The sequence below is a fragment of the Notamacropus eugenii genome, chromosome 3, assembly GCF_028372415.1.
Source record: "Notamacropus eugenii isolate mMacEug1 chromosome 3, mMacEug1.pri_v2, whole genome shotgun sequence".
In the NCBI taxonomy this organism is placed as follows: Eukaryota; Metazoa; Chordata; class Mammalia; order Diprotodontia; family Macropodidae; genus Notamacropus; species Notamacropus eugenii.
In genome coordinates, this window is record NC_092874.1 from 313,022,160 (window position 1) to 313,036,717 (window position 14,558).

At 38.0% G+C, this 14,558-nt stretch overlaps 1 protein-coding gene across 2 annotated transcripts in view; it reads left to right on the forward strand.

The window, feature by feature from the left end:
- TMEFF1 (transmembrane protein with EGF like and two follistatin like domains 1) overlaps positions 1–14,558 on the forward strand; it is a 133,552-nt gene that overhangs the window by 92,962 nt on the left and 26,032 nt on the right. For both annotated transcript variants that reach the window (XM_072596695.1, XM_072596696.1), the window contains exon 7: positions 10,452–10,517. In XM_072596695.1, the coding sequence (XP_072452796.1) occupies positions 10,452–10,517 (66 nt within the window). The remainder of the gene's footprint in view (positions 1–10,451; positions 10,518–14,558) is intronic.

Genomic DNA, 14,558 nt, shown 5'->3' on the forward strand with positions numbered 1-14,558 from the left:
TCTAGTTTTCCTATGGTACTTGTTTGGATCTTTGCTTTGCCTCTATCGCACTGTACTTTTTATTACTTTTATCTGTATGCATGTGATCTCTACTCCCCTCATCTTATAGATTGTAAATTCCTTTAAGAGAGTGGCTTAATTTTTAACCTTTGTAATTCCTAGTCTAGTCAAATTTGTCAAATCAATTACACAGCATTTCCGTGTTTTGTATTTTTGTCATAAAATCATAAAAGCTAGAGCTGGGAGGGTACCTTAGAAATCATCCAGGGTAACTCCCTCATTTTACAAATGAAGAAACTGAGGCCCTGGGAGGAGCAATGAATCCTCAAGGTTGTGATTACTCCTGTTGTTTTATTTTATTATTGTCACAGATGTTGTAAATTCAGAGTTTGGAATGTATGATTAAGAAAAATGTATCATTTTGAGTTTAAAATGTGAAGAGATTCTATTTCTCCCTTTTGAAAATCAATTTTTTTTAAAACTTCCTTGTATTTTGCCTTTGTCTGTATGCTCTGAGTCTTTACAAGAACACATTCATTTTTCCCCCTGCTACATGAATCAGTTATTTTGAAATATTCCATACTGGCTAGAAGTTTCTGTAGTTACTTAAACCTATGACCCTAAACATAGAGCTTTTCAAGAAACTAATTAGAAGATTCTCAGCTAGATGGAGGTAAGTCTTGAACTGAGAGCCATAGAAGTTTGAAGATTCAGTTTAGCTTGGAACCCAAGTAGAAAGCTGTCTGACTTTGTTTTGTGGAAGGGGCAGGTTGTGAGAGAGAAGACTTCTTAAGGTGATATGGGATAGGATCCAGTGCACAGGTAAAGAGGCTAGCTGAAGAGAGTAAAAGAAGATGTGTTGGTTCTCTGCATGATTGGTGGACAAGTAATGAGAGTTTTCTCCATTTTTTTTCAATTGTAAGTAAACAACAGTGCTATTTGAGTAGCAAACTATTAAAACTGATCATACTTAAACATAGTTTAGTGCTGTAATAAAATAAAACTCACACCAGTTAATCATGTACATTTAATGGCAGGATTAATTGTTGTTGTGTTGCATGGTAATTAGGAGGAAACCACAAAATTTTAGAATTGGAAAGTAACTCGAAGGTCATCTCATCCAACCTGTACCCAAGTGAAGAATCTGCTCTATAAGCAGTTCTCTTCCAGATAGCTCTTTCTATGTTTTTCCAGCTTTAATTGTTAACAGAGTTTTTCCTTCAATACCTTCTAAATCTGCCTATCTGCCTGTGTTCCAGCCATAAATCTCAGCCTGCTCTCTTGTGCCAGAGTACAATTTTAGTCCCTCTTCCACTTCATCAGCCTTAAATTCAGTCATCGTGTCTTTTTCCTTACACACAAACTCCAAACTCTTTTTTACTCTAGCCACAGTGTCCCTATTTTGACTATTATAAATATTCAAAATGACTATAAAGGACATATGAAGAAAGTTATCTACATTCAGAGAAAGAACTTATAAATAGAAGTATGTGGAGAATAATTTTGCACATGTATACATATATATATATATATATACACACACACACACATACACACACACACCTATTTGTGTCTAATGATAGGTGTCTCTAGGGTAGGGATGGGGTAGAGAAGAAAAAAAGGAAAAAAAGAAATTTATGTATAATTTTGTTGTATATTTAAAAGGAAGAGCAGGTTATACATAGTAGATTTGCAGTTTCATGTACAATGGTCTTTTTTAAATTATATTATGTTATAGAAATGCTTGTTTTATTCCGCAGATTAAAAATAAAATATATTTTTAAAAAATATAATTGGGAAATAGTTAACAAAAATCAATAGTAATGCAGTGAAACTGAGATAAGGTTAAAAGAAAAAACCAACCTGATACTCATTTAGCGAAATCTTGAAGATTTTCACCATGCTGGTCCCCCATCTCTGGACTTTCCAGTTTTTTAATGCCCTTCCCCAAATGTAGCATCTACAGAACTGATCACAGCATTCTCTATACATGTGACCTGACCAGGAAAGATAGAAGAATACAGAAAGATGACCACTTCCCTTGTTCTAGCCACTCTGTAATTCTCAAAGCAATCTAAAATTGCTTTCCCTTTTTTAGGTACCATATCATCATGTTGATGCTTCAGCTTGTAGTCTGTCACAGATCTTTTTTTCAGACAAATTGTTATCTAGCCACATGTCCCCTATCTTATGTGGTTGATTCTGTTTCTATTTATAGAAATCTTGATAAACTAGTTAAACAGGAAAGGACCAAACAGATCCCCAGGACACTCCACGAGAGACATACTTCAAAGTGGACGTTCAGCCATTAATGATTACTCTTAGGACATAGCCATTCAACCAGACCCTAATTCACCGGACTCTGCTATTAGCTACCTCACATCTGTTTACCTTGTCTGTCAGTCAGTCAGTCAATCAATCAATAAGGCATTTATTAAGCACCTACTATGTGCAATGGACAGCTGAGTGGTGCAGTGGATAAGAGTGCTAGGAGTGATATCTGGAAGACTCATCTTCTTGAGTTCAAATCAGTTCTCAGATACTTACTAGCTGTGTGACCCTGGGCTAGTCATTTAGCACTGTTTGCCTCAGTTTCCTCATTTGTAAAATGAGCTAGAAAAGGAAAGGCAAACTTTCCATTATCTTTGTCAAGAAAACCCCAACTGGGGTCACAAAGAGTTGGACATGATTGAAACAACTGCACGTTAACAACAACAAAAACTACGTGCTGGGCACCATGCAAAACAAAGAATAAAAATAATTCCTATTCTCTAGGAACCTGTCTGTGTGTTCATCCTTTGTTTTCGAAGATGACCATGCCATCAGAGAAATGATGACATGACTTGCACTTGACTTTGTTTTGAGCGAGGGAGGGCTGTGCAAGGTCACTATCCTCATTTTCTCCTCCTGAGTCATCTGGGTCCAGTGACCAGATATTCATCAGTGATGACTGCTCTAGGAACCTATATTCTACAAAGTAATACAAGTATACTTATAGATATATACTTTCAATAGATCTGTATATGTATACATGTATGTAGCTTGTGTAAAGTATGTATACATAAAGTATATGTGTGTATGTAAAGTGTATATGTACACGCATATAAAGTACATTTGTGTATATGTAAAATATATAAAGTATATATATACATATGCACATAGACGTATTTGTAAATACATACATACATACACATACACATGCGTAATAAATACAAGGAGGATGCAAGCAAATAAATATCAGGTAGTTAAATTCAAGGTTGACAATATAAGGTGATTAGGGAGGAAGGCCACTACTGGTTGAGGAGATCAGGAAACACTTGATGGAGAAAATTGGATTTTAACTGTCTTGAAGGGAGAGTGAGGTGGAGGTAAGGAGGGAGTGTGTTTCAAGAATGAGGATGACCAGTACAAAGTCCCAAAGAGGCAAGATCAGAGTGCTCTGTGTGTGAGGAACAAAGACAAGACCAGTTTGTCTGGATCACAGAATTGGGTAGGTGGTACGGGGTACATAATGCATAACGAGGCTTCAAAGATTGGTTAGAGCCAGGTTGTGAAAGGCTTTAAAAGCAAAACAAGAGTCTCTGTTTTATCATGGGGACAGTGGAGAGCCACTGGAGGAGGGGTGGGGAACCTGTCTTCTAGGTCCTCAAGTGCAGCCCTTTGAGTGAGTCCAGATTTATCCTGCAGGTTGTCCCCCCTTCCCCTACGCTGGAGTCTATTGATTAAAGGGCTGAAATGGTTAGATCTTTGGTAGCTGTGTGGAGGCTAAAATGTAGTGGGGAGAAACTTGAGGTGAAGCCACTATAGAAATCTAATTGTGAGGCGATATGGACCTTAAAGTACTGTATAAATGCTAGTTATTTCCCAGAAGCAAGGCCGTGTAGTTCTCAGCGTCCTTAGTTCCTTTTAGAGAAAAACATCTGAAGGCTTGTTTAATAAGTTGTACTAAATTAAATCTAGATTATCTCCACTATGACTCAGTAGATCTATACAATAATTTTATTTTGGAGAAAACTGCAGAGACCAGTAAAGCCAATGAGATTTTCCAAGGGAAAGGGTATGTGTTAGAGGTAGGGCTGAGGGTGGAGGTAAGGCTTGTGGACAGAAAAAAAACAAAAACAAAATAGCACAGAGAGCCTGAATCCAACACCAGAGGTGGGATTGTTTTTTTAATCTAAACTTATGGATGAAAACACTATAGTACTGGCCTGGCTAATTCTATAAGAAGGATAAAACAAAAACGTTTGGATTCCTAGTCTAGCATTCTAGTGTTGCATTTGCTGAACCACGTAATCATGTTTTATGGTCATCAGTGAAGTTCTTCTCCAGGGTATCAATTAGGCCTCTCTATTTATTGTGTGTTGAAAGGGTCCCTGACGATTAGTGGGACTAATCACCAGGGACACTAATAACCATGTAGATGTAACATTTTGTATTCCTCAGAGACAAAGTATTGTCACCTGGACTGCTATTTAGCCTGCTAATAAGTAGCCAGGGAATCACCATTTGGATCAGACCCAGCTAAGATTTCAAGAGTTTTATTTTTATTCCTACAGGAAATGAGAGGGTGGTGGTCCTTGCAGTTAGCAATAACATATTGACTCATCTAACACTCCCTAATCCCCCACCACACTCCCCACCCCATACATTTCAAATGTTCCGTATCAATGAATTTAGCCTGAATCAGGAAAAGTAGCCATCCAGCAACAGCTAAATAGCTAGACAGGAATCTGGCCTCCTAAGATTTAAGGTCCTTGAGGTCAGGGATGTTTGATTTCTAACTTTGTGTCCCAAAGGCTAGTGTGATCTTTAGGAAATCAATATATTTAAAAGTCTATTGAACTGGATTGATTTCAACAAGATAGAGGCTTTTGTGCTGTCTTGGTGGACCAGCTGGAGAGATGGCCAGTGGGTAACAGGTGGGCTTAGAACTGACTGATATGCGTACAGATGTATGTATCTGGACTTGGAATCAGGAAGATAGAATCTTCCTGTGTTCAAATCTGGCCTCAGGCACTTACAATCTAAGTAATTCTGGGCAAATCACTTAACCCTGTTTGCCTCAGAGGACGTAGGTTCAAATCCGGTGTTTGTTGTTTACAACTTGTACTACCCTGGTTGTTAAAAAAAAAAAAATTATACGAAGGACACAAAGTCCCCTTCCAGCTCCAAATTCATGATTCTGTGATCCTAGGGGCAACTTGAACCTCTGACGTTGGAGGGCCAATGATGTCTTCACACTGGGTCTGTTCCCTTCTGGTCTCATCTAGGCTACTCAAGTGGATCCTGTTCATGTGGGCATTGCTCTTGCCATCTGACTCAGCTCTTTAGTCAGTGTTATCTCTTCTCGAGAGAAGAGAAAGTACTGCATGCTCTTTTAGCTTAAAGCCCACAGCTTTTTTCTTGTGACAGCTCTCATAGAAAGAGGTTGAAATCTTTGTCTGGGACCAGCAAAAAGCTTACTTCACCTCAAGGACTTGTCTGCAAAGCTTACCCTCTCCCTAGCAAAAGATTCTCAATTTCAGGTATCAAGGCCATTAGAACAAATATCACTGCCCTCCTGTCTAGCTAATGTCTTGATATTTGATGTTTTCTTTGAGTTAAAGATAGGGGGCTTCATTGGCAAGTTCCATATACCTCCCAATTTTAATCTCTGAAGGTTAGGCTATAAACCAGTCAAGTTATTTGCCAAAAAACTGTCAATCAACTCTGAGGCTGAGCTCTTCATATTTTGAACCCTGTGTCTCTCCCATGCAGATGAGTGGCAGAACCCAAGAGACAAAGTTCACATTCACATTCCTGGCCTTTTTATACACAGATAAAGTAGGGGATTTTGATAACACCTTATATGTATGTTTTATTAAATTGGAGCAGAATAAATAAAAGAGACAGTAGTATAGCTCTATATGTTAAGAAGATATATTCATGTGTAGAAATCCACGAGTTTAGAGGGAGGGAAAATTTGGAGGAAAATCAGTGGAAGAAGAGACCAAAGTGACATTGGATATTATAGGATATTACAGACTGCCCTATCAGAAGAAAGTATTAGATGAAGAGTTTGGGAAACAGATCATAAACCTGACGGGGTGAAAGGATGTAATAATGATGGAAGATTTCTTATCTGGACACTTTCTGGAGTTCTTTCACTGTCAAAAACAGAACAGCTGATGATAAATTCTTAAATATGGCTTAATGAAAATTTAATCCCCCAAATGGCAGAGGAGTCAATAAGGAGAACTCTTATTATAGATCTGATTCTCATCAATAAGGGAAACTAGTAGGTGAAATGGACATGGTGGGAACCTTGAGGAAAAGTGACCTTTCTACCTTAAAGAGTTTGTGATAGAAGAGAGAAAAACCAGGTAGTGTGAAAACCACCCTAGATTTTAAAAGATCATATTTAGAAGAGTTCAGAAAAAAGATAGGTTAAGAACCAGAGGCTTAACATTGTACAAGAGGATGTCAACCAAGAAAGATGAGAAACGTTCAAGAATGAAATTCTGAAAGCACAATCCCAGACAATTCTTATGCAGAAGGAATGAGAGCTATTTAGGAGGAATGGATTTGCATACATTGATCAAACTGGATTTTTAAAGGATGCATATATAGGAAATGAAAGTGATAACAGAGGATGACTAGAAAAGAGCTGCAGGACCCTGTCATAATAGTCTCACCAGTGGTAAGGTTCAGACTGTGCAGAGATAGTTTATGAATGCTAAAAACAACACATAGGACTTCTGTTTAGCTATACTGAGATCAAAGATGGGATTGGGCTGCTGCTTAGGTTGGAAAGGATAATAATGGACAATAAACAAAACAATTCTTATCTTGTTGTTTTTCTATAAGAAAAATGACTTGGAAGAACAGCATTGAAATGGTCATTCATACATCTAAACTGTAGATAAGTGTGGGGATGGTAAGAGAGCACCTAGCTGGCCTCCATGAATGGAGTTCAAGTCATTGGACCTAGATCAGAGGCTCATAGTTTGGGAGCTGCAAGTTATTCCAGGATATTGAAAGAACTGGAATCTGTGATTAATAACCTGTCAGTGATCTTTGAAAAATATCAAATATGCCTGCATGTCCCCTAAGCATCTCACAGTCAACTCATCTGAAACAGACACCCACACCTTCTTCAAACTTACCCGTCGCTGTCAAGAAATTTCAGTCACCCTGGTTTGCAATCTAGAAGTCATTTTCAACTCTTCACTCTCATCCCCTCCCAAGTCTCATTGATTCTACCTCCTCAGCATCCCTCACATCTGTCTCCTCTTTACTCCTCACATACACAACATAATCATCGTAGGGCAGACCTTTATCACCTTTTACCTGCACTAATGCAATAACCTCCTAATTGTTCTCCCCCAAACCAGTCTCTCCTCTTTCCAATACATCTTCCACACCCCTGCACATAAAAATACAGGCTTGAACACGTCACTCCTCTGCTTACTCACTTCTGCAGCTCCTCAACATGCATCCTACTCTGTTTGGCATTTAAAACCCTTTGCATTTAATTTTTCAAATTTTATTTTATTTGTCTCCATTACATGTAAACAACAAATTTTTGATATTCATTTAAAAAAAATTGTGTTCCAAATTGTTTCCTTCCCATCTTCTCATCCCAGCCTTCCTTGAGAAGGCAAGCAATTTGATATAGATTATACATGTACAATCATGCAAAATATTTCCATATAAAACCCTTTATAACCTGGCTCAAGCTGATTTTACATTACTCTCCCTCATGCCAAACTGATCTACTTTCTGTTCCCTGTATAGTGCTTTCCATCTCACCCCTTTATGTAGGCTATTCCCTCACTTCTTGCTCCCTCTTAGATACCCGAGCTCCTTTCCACATTCTTTTCCAAAAGGCCTCTCCTGACCACCTCAGATGTCAGCACCACCACCAAATCGCTGTGTATTTATTTTTCATACATCCTGTACTTATCAATGAACCTTCCATCCCACCCCCTCCCCCAGTACAAGGTAAGCTCCTTGAGGACAGGAACTGTGTCTCTCTTTTAGACTTATGTCACCTGTACCTAAGCATGATTGTTGGTCAATTATTGCATGATAAAGTACAGAGTAAACTCCTTGAGATCAGGAACTATTTTACCTTTCTTTGTATCGTCAGTGCTTAATATAGTGCCTGGAACAAAGCAAATGACTAATAAGTACTTATTGATTGATTATGCCCAAGATGGTGATGGGCCTAGAGATCGTGCTATATGAGGATTAATTGAACAAATGTCGTTCAATCCTTTTTCTGTAGCGTCCAACTCTTTGTGACCCCTTTGGGGGCTTTCTCAGCAAAGATACTGGAGTGATTCACCGTTTCCTTCTCCAGCTCATTTTACACATGGGGAAACTGAGTGAAGTGACTTGCCCAGGGTCACACAGCTAGTAAGTGTCTGAGGCAGGATTGGAACTTAGGAAGATGAGTCTTTTTGACTTGAGGCCCAGTTCTCTATCCACTGAAAGAAGCTGCCATGTAGGAAAGTAATTAGACTTGTTCCATAGGACAGAAGGAAAAAATTGGGGTAGGAATTTAGCCTAAAGGTAAGGAAAATAACTTTCTAATGATTCCACCTGTTCCAAAGTAGAATGGGTGGCCTCTGGAGACAGGAGGTTGTCTTTTTTTTTTTTCTTTTTGGAGGCAATTGGAGTTTAGTGACTTACCCAGGGTCAGCTAGGAAGTGCTGAGAACAGATTGGAACTCAGGTCCTCCTGACTGCAGTGCCAGTGTTCACAGTATGCCACCTAGCTGTCCTTTTTTCTTTTTTTTTTTTTCATTTTGGCAGGGTGGGTTTTCAGGAAGTTTTCAAATGGAGTCTAGTTACCATTTCTTAGGTATATTATACAATGGCTTCCTGTTGAATGCTGGACTCAAGAGTTGCAAAGACCTGGGTTCAGTTCCCACCATGGACCCTTATTAGCTCTGGGAGTTTGGGTAAATCACTTACCTGAATCTCATTTTCCTCATCTGTAAAACAGCTTCATTGGATTGTTGTAAAGACTGAAAAAGATAAACTTTTAAAAACACCATATAAATGTGAACCATTCCCACTGTTGCTGTCCAGCCTTCTTATGTATGCCTTACTTCTCTTCACAAGCTTTATGCCAGGCCACACCAGCTTACTGGAAGTTTCTCAAATACAACACTCCCCCTCCATGCCTCCCATGCCTGGAACAAATGCTTTGCCCTCTTACCTTTCCCTTTTGGTGTCCTTGACTTCCTTCAAGGCTCATCTCAGATGTGACCTTCTGTAGGGGACCTTTCTCAGTCCCACTAATTGCTCATGTCTTCCCCTTTTGGATTATCTGTCAAGAAATGTTAAGTCATCCTCTGAACTTGTCTTTTTAAGTTGTCGTATTTTCCAGAAACACTGGACCCAGAGCATGCAGGAAGCCCTGAGCATGCCAAGGATGAGCACCCCTCCCTCCAATACCAACTGACATAATTTGTGGTTTGCACCCCAAGCTGGTCTCCCTGTGTGTGCTTGAGAATAAAGACAGGCACCAGTCAGTCTGCACCAGACTGAGAAACTGCTTGTGTAGCTAGGACCCATGTAGACAAGCAGCCCATCCTATCTTCATGGTCTAGGGAAACAAATGCTAGTTTTGCCATCATAATCATTTGTGATTTCTCCTTCCTTGCCACTCCCACTTAAGTGGAGATTTCTTTTTCTCCTCCTCTTTTTGGTCACAGCTTCATAGACATGCAAACTTCTGTTTGGATTGCTGAACCCTTTGCCCCAGCTTAGGTTCCACATGCATGTTCATTTCTCTGGTAATGAACCTAGTTTTCATGTAAGTTTCGTGAATTTCTGATTGCCTGTTGACAGATCTTACTCTGATATATCTTTTATTCACCTAGTTCTTTACATGTTGTCTGCCCTATTAGAATCTGCAGTCCTCGAAGGCAGACCTTTCTTTCTTTTTCTTTTTTGCCTTTCTTTGTATGCCAAGAGTTTATCACTGTGCCTGGCACATAGTAAGAGCTCTCTAAATGCTGACTACTGTCATTTATCTATTTATTATTATTATTATTATTATTATTATTATTATTGTAGTTCATGTATAGGGTTAATTAGCTAGCTTCTGGGTTTGCTTCCAACACTGAGATTCTGAGATGGATAGGGTTTGGCTTAACCAAAATCAATTTAAGTGAAACACATACTTAAAATTCACTGAGCTACAGAAATAGCAAAGCTACTAGGTCACATTCATTAGACTTGGCAGGTGGTCAAAGAAATAGAAAATGGCAGTGGGGGGAGGATTAAGTAAAGAGGTAGGTAATGAGAAAAAGATAAGAACCTGGAGAATAATTGAGATTTGGCCATAAAAGCAAAAGCTTTTATTTTGTCAAGATAACTCCTGAAATGTCAGTACTTCATGAAAATGATTTGAAAATCTTACAAACATTAGTTTTTAAAAATTATTTTATCTTACAGATACTGATGATACTAGTTTGTTGGGAAAGAAGGATGATGGATTACAATATCGACCAGATGTGAAAGGTATCTTTGTACTGTTTTTCATTTATTGAAATATAAGACACTAGTTGTGACTTCCTTGATTTGTTCTCTTTCCTGTCATCACTACTGGGGGCATTTTGCTTTCTGACATCTGTCTCAACTCGATCTTCAGTCTGCTTTTTAGGTGATATTAATGGGCATCTATCTGCTTTTAATAGTTTAGAGTCCTCCCACGCCCCTCTCGCTATTGCCCTGGGGAGATGCTAAAAAATCAGTTCTCTTTGTTCATGTACTCTACCACAACCAATAAACTTCCTTTTCTTATCCCCCAAAGAGACCTAGCAGATTCATCCTATAAGAAGAAAGGTCTTGGTAATCAAAGAGAAGCCTAAACCTGAGACCAGTTAGTAGACTGATTGGGTAAAACAGGCACAGAAATAATTCTGATTTGGCTCAAGTTACTTGATGAAATTAAATTGCAAAATTTCTGGGTCACTTTTGAGATACTAGAAAATCTTCATACCCAGCACAGCCATCCCCTCCAAGTTTCCAAGTATAAACTTGGGGAATCACACACAGTGGTTTTTTAAAAAAGGTATAAGGTTTATATGTGTGTTTATTTACATTCTAACCCTGTCGATGAGACCTTTACCTCTCAATTTAGGGGCAGGTAAGTGGTACAGTGGGTAGAGTGCTGGCCCTGCAGTCAGAAAGACTCATTCTCCTGAGTTCAAATCTGGCTTTAGACACTAATTAGCTGTATAACCCTGGGTAAGTCACTTGCCTCAGTTTCCTCACCTGTAAAATGAGCTGGAGCAGGAAATGGCAAACCACTTGAGTATCTCTGCCAAAAAAACCCAAAAAAACCCAAACAAACCCAAACAGGATCACGAAAGGTTGGACACAACTGAACAAGAACAACCCTCTTGCAGACAGATAGTTACTAGGGCGTTTTAGGCAGGAAGAGTTAAAGCAGGAACTCAGCAAATAGTTTAGACAGTTATTTAAATGTTTGGAGCTATTCAAGAATACATGGGAAAAGGGAAAGGAACCAGCATTTATTAAGCACTATGTGCCAGGAACTGGAATACTTTAGAAATATCTCATTTGATGCATATTTTTAAAAAAAATACAAAAGCAGTATAAACAGTTATTTATGACTTGAAGGTATTTAAAATCTCATTAACTTACCCATGTGAAGTTAAATAACAAGAGGCAATGTGCAGATAAATGTCGGATAAGGCTGGTTTTCTATCCTGACTCTGGTATTTACGACCAATGTGAACTCCAGCAAGTCACTTTTACAAAATACATATTTGGGCTAGGTGATCTCTAAAGACCCTTGCAGTTCTCAGTGCTGTGATCCTGTTATAATCTTCAAGAAATGATTTGTTTTATGAGACAATTACTAGCTGTGTGGCCCTGAGCAAGTCACTTAACCTATGTCTGTGTCAATTTCCTGATATGCAAATTGGGGATAATAGTATCATCTTTCTCTCAGGGCTCTTGTGAAGGCAAAATGAGATAATATTTGTAAAGTGCTTTGCAAAACTTAGAGCATTATACAAATGCTGTTATTATTTCTGAAAGTCACATATTCAGGATGTTTGAAAATGCTGGTGATGGCAAATAAAAATGATAGTTATGTAATTCTTTATGTATAATATCCTGTTTGAGCTTCACAGTACCCCCATGGAGGAGTGACTACTGGTACTGTTATCCCCATATTAAAGATTAGGAATCCGAGTCTGAGAGAGCTTAAATAATGTATTTATGATCACACAGTTAGTATTAGAGACAAGATGGGAATTCAGATTTTCTAACTCCATGTCCTGACTCCTCTAAATCTGACTCTATGTCCAACATTATCTGTTACCATATAATGCCTTTGTATGCTAAAAAAAAAAAAAAAAAAAAAAGACTGGGTGGTCATCTATCTCTACCTTCTAATTTCATACTGGCAAAGATTGTCCTGAGATCTGAGGTGGCTGCTTAGAATGGGTCATTGTTTACCCTCTGCCTCAGGCTTAGAATCTGCTGACAGTGTTTGCTTGAACAGAGCCACTCTCTGCCTATGCTTGCCTAAACAGAGTATGGAGAGTAACTGGAACATTTGAAGCTTTCCTCAATACTACACTTCTTTGAAATAAACCATGCCTAGACAAAGAAACACTCCCATTCTTCCCCCAACAATGATGTACCACGGATTATGATGATATATTGATGGAGGAAGATGGTGGCTTGTTCATTCCATCAACAAATATCTCTTAAATACCTCAGGTATGGTGAGAATTAACAGCCTAATAAATCAGAATGGATTTAATAAGGTCAAATTTGATAATGATAGATGTAAAGTTTTACTCTTAGTTTCAAGAAGTTGACTATATAAGTAAAGATGGGAGAGCCATGACTAGACAGCAGTTCATCAGAAAAAAGATCTGGAGGTCCCAGTGGACTAGCTAATGCTAACTGTCGACCTGAAAGTTTGGTTAAAGAGGCAAACAAGCTAGGTGATATATAAATTCATATTGTTTGTTCCCTTAAAGGTAGCCAAAGTTAACAAATATGTATGAGGAAGGAGTCAACATGGGAATTTTGACTATCTCATGAAAGAATGACCAGCCTTAAGTATGTTTTAGAACAATTCCAACTCAGAATCTCTATGTCATTCAAATGAATGATCTCCATATATGTTTAGCCATATTATGAGAAAGGAATTTTCTTAATTGAATAGGTAGTAAATACAATAAGAGAGTTGACAAAGTGTCGATTGAAATTATGACCCTGTGTTTCTTTCCCACTGACATGCCATAACATAGTATATGTCCATAAAATATTAAGATACAGAAAAAGTCCCATTATTCAAGATAGTGTCCCAGGTTAAGGGTCTCATCCTTTATGGCCACAAACAGAGGAAAAAATGCTCTTAAATCAGCCCCATCTGGCCTTGGTGACATAGGAAGAGGCACTGAGTTTACTCAGAGAACACAGAAGCTGTTAGGTTCAGGTTCTTCTTTTGGTTGATTAGTTCAGGCTCTGCCCCTTATTGAGGTTCAAAGGATATTAAATGATTATCAGTACTTAGGGTACACTAAGATAAGCAGCTTCTAGGAATAAGGAGGTAATAATACTAGTATATCCTGCTTTAGTCAGTCTACATTTTCAGATGACATAAATCTAGGGTATATAATTATTTTTACATTAAATGTGTGTATGTATATATTTGTGTCTTTATGTGTATGTATATATACACATACACACACATATATAAACACATATGTATAGTTAATCAACAAAAATCCACCTAATTTATTACCTACTCCCAATCCCTCTCCCAATTGAGAATGAAAGAAAAACAAATCTTCTATTACAAACATAACATAGTCCTAAATTCAAATCCAGCCCTCAGACATTTGCTGTATATGACCCTGGGCAAATCACTCAACCTCTGTTGGCCTTAATCTGCTGGAAAAGTGAATGGTGAACCACTCCAGTATCTTTGCTAGGAAAACCCCATGGACTCTCTGGTCCAGAGGATGGTGAAGAGTCAGAAATAAGCGAATGGCTGAATAACAGCAACAACAAATGAGAACAATAAAAAAGAACAAACTTAAAAAAAGAAAAACAAGACCCCTGTGACATTTACATGTAAATACATATGAATATGTACAAATATGTAAATGTATACTATAAGAACATAAGTATATAATTTAATATGTAATATATTATAATAATATATGTGTGTATAGTATGTGTATGTGTGTATATATATATATATACACACATGCATGTATGTGTGTATGTATGTATGTATGATAGAGGGAGACAGATTTTTGACTCACCTTGAGGAAGGAATTTCTAACAGAGCTTCTCCCAAAATGGAATAGCATGGTTTGTATTCTATTAAACTTTATTTTATTTGATTTAGTCCATTGTTCTACCTTATCAAGATCTTTTTAGTACCTGATTCTGTTCTCCGAGACATTAGTTATACTTCCTAGCTTTGTGTAATCTTTGGATATGCTAATCATTCTATTTATGTCTTCATCCAAATCATTTATAAAAGTGTTGACCCGTGGATGA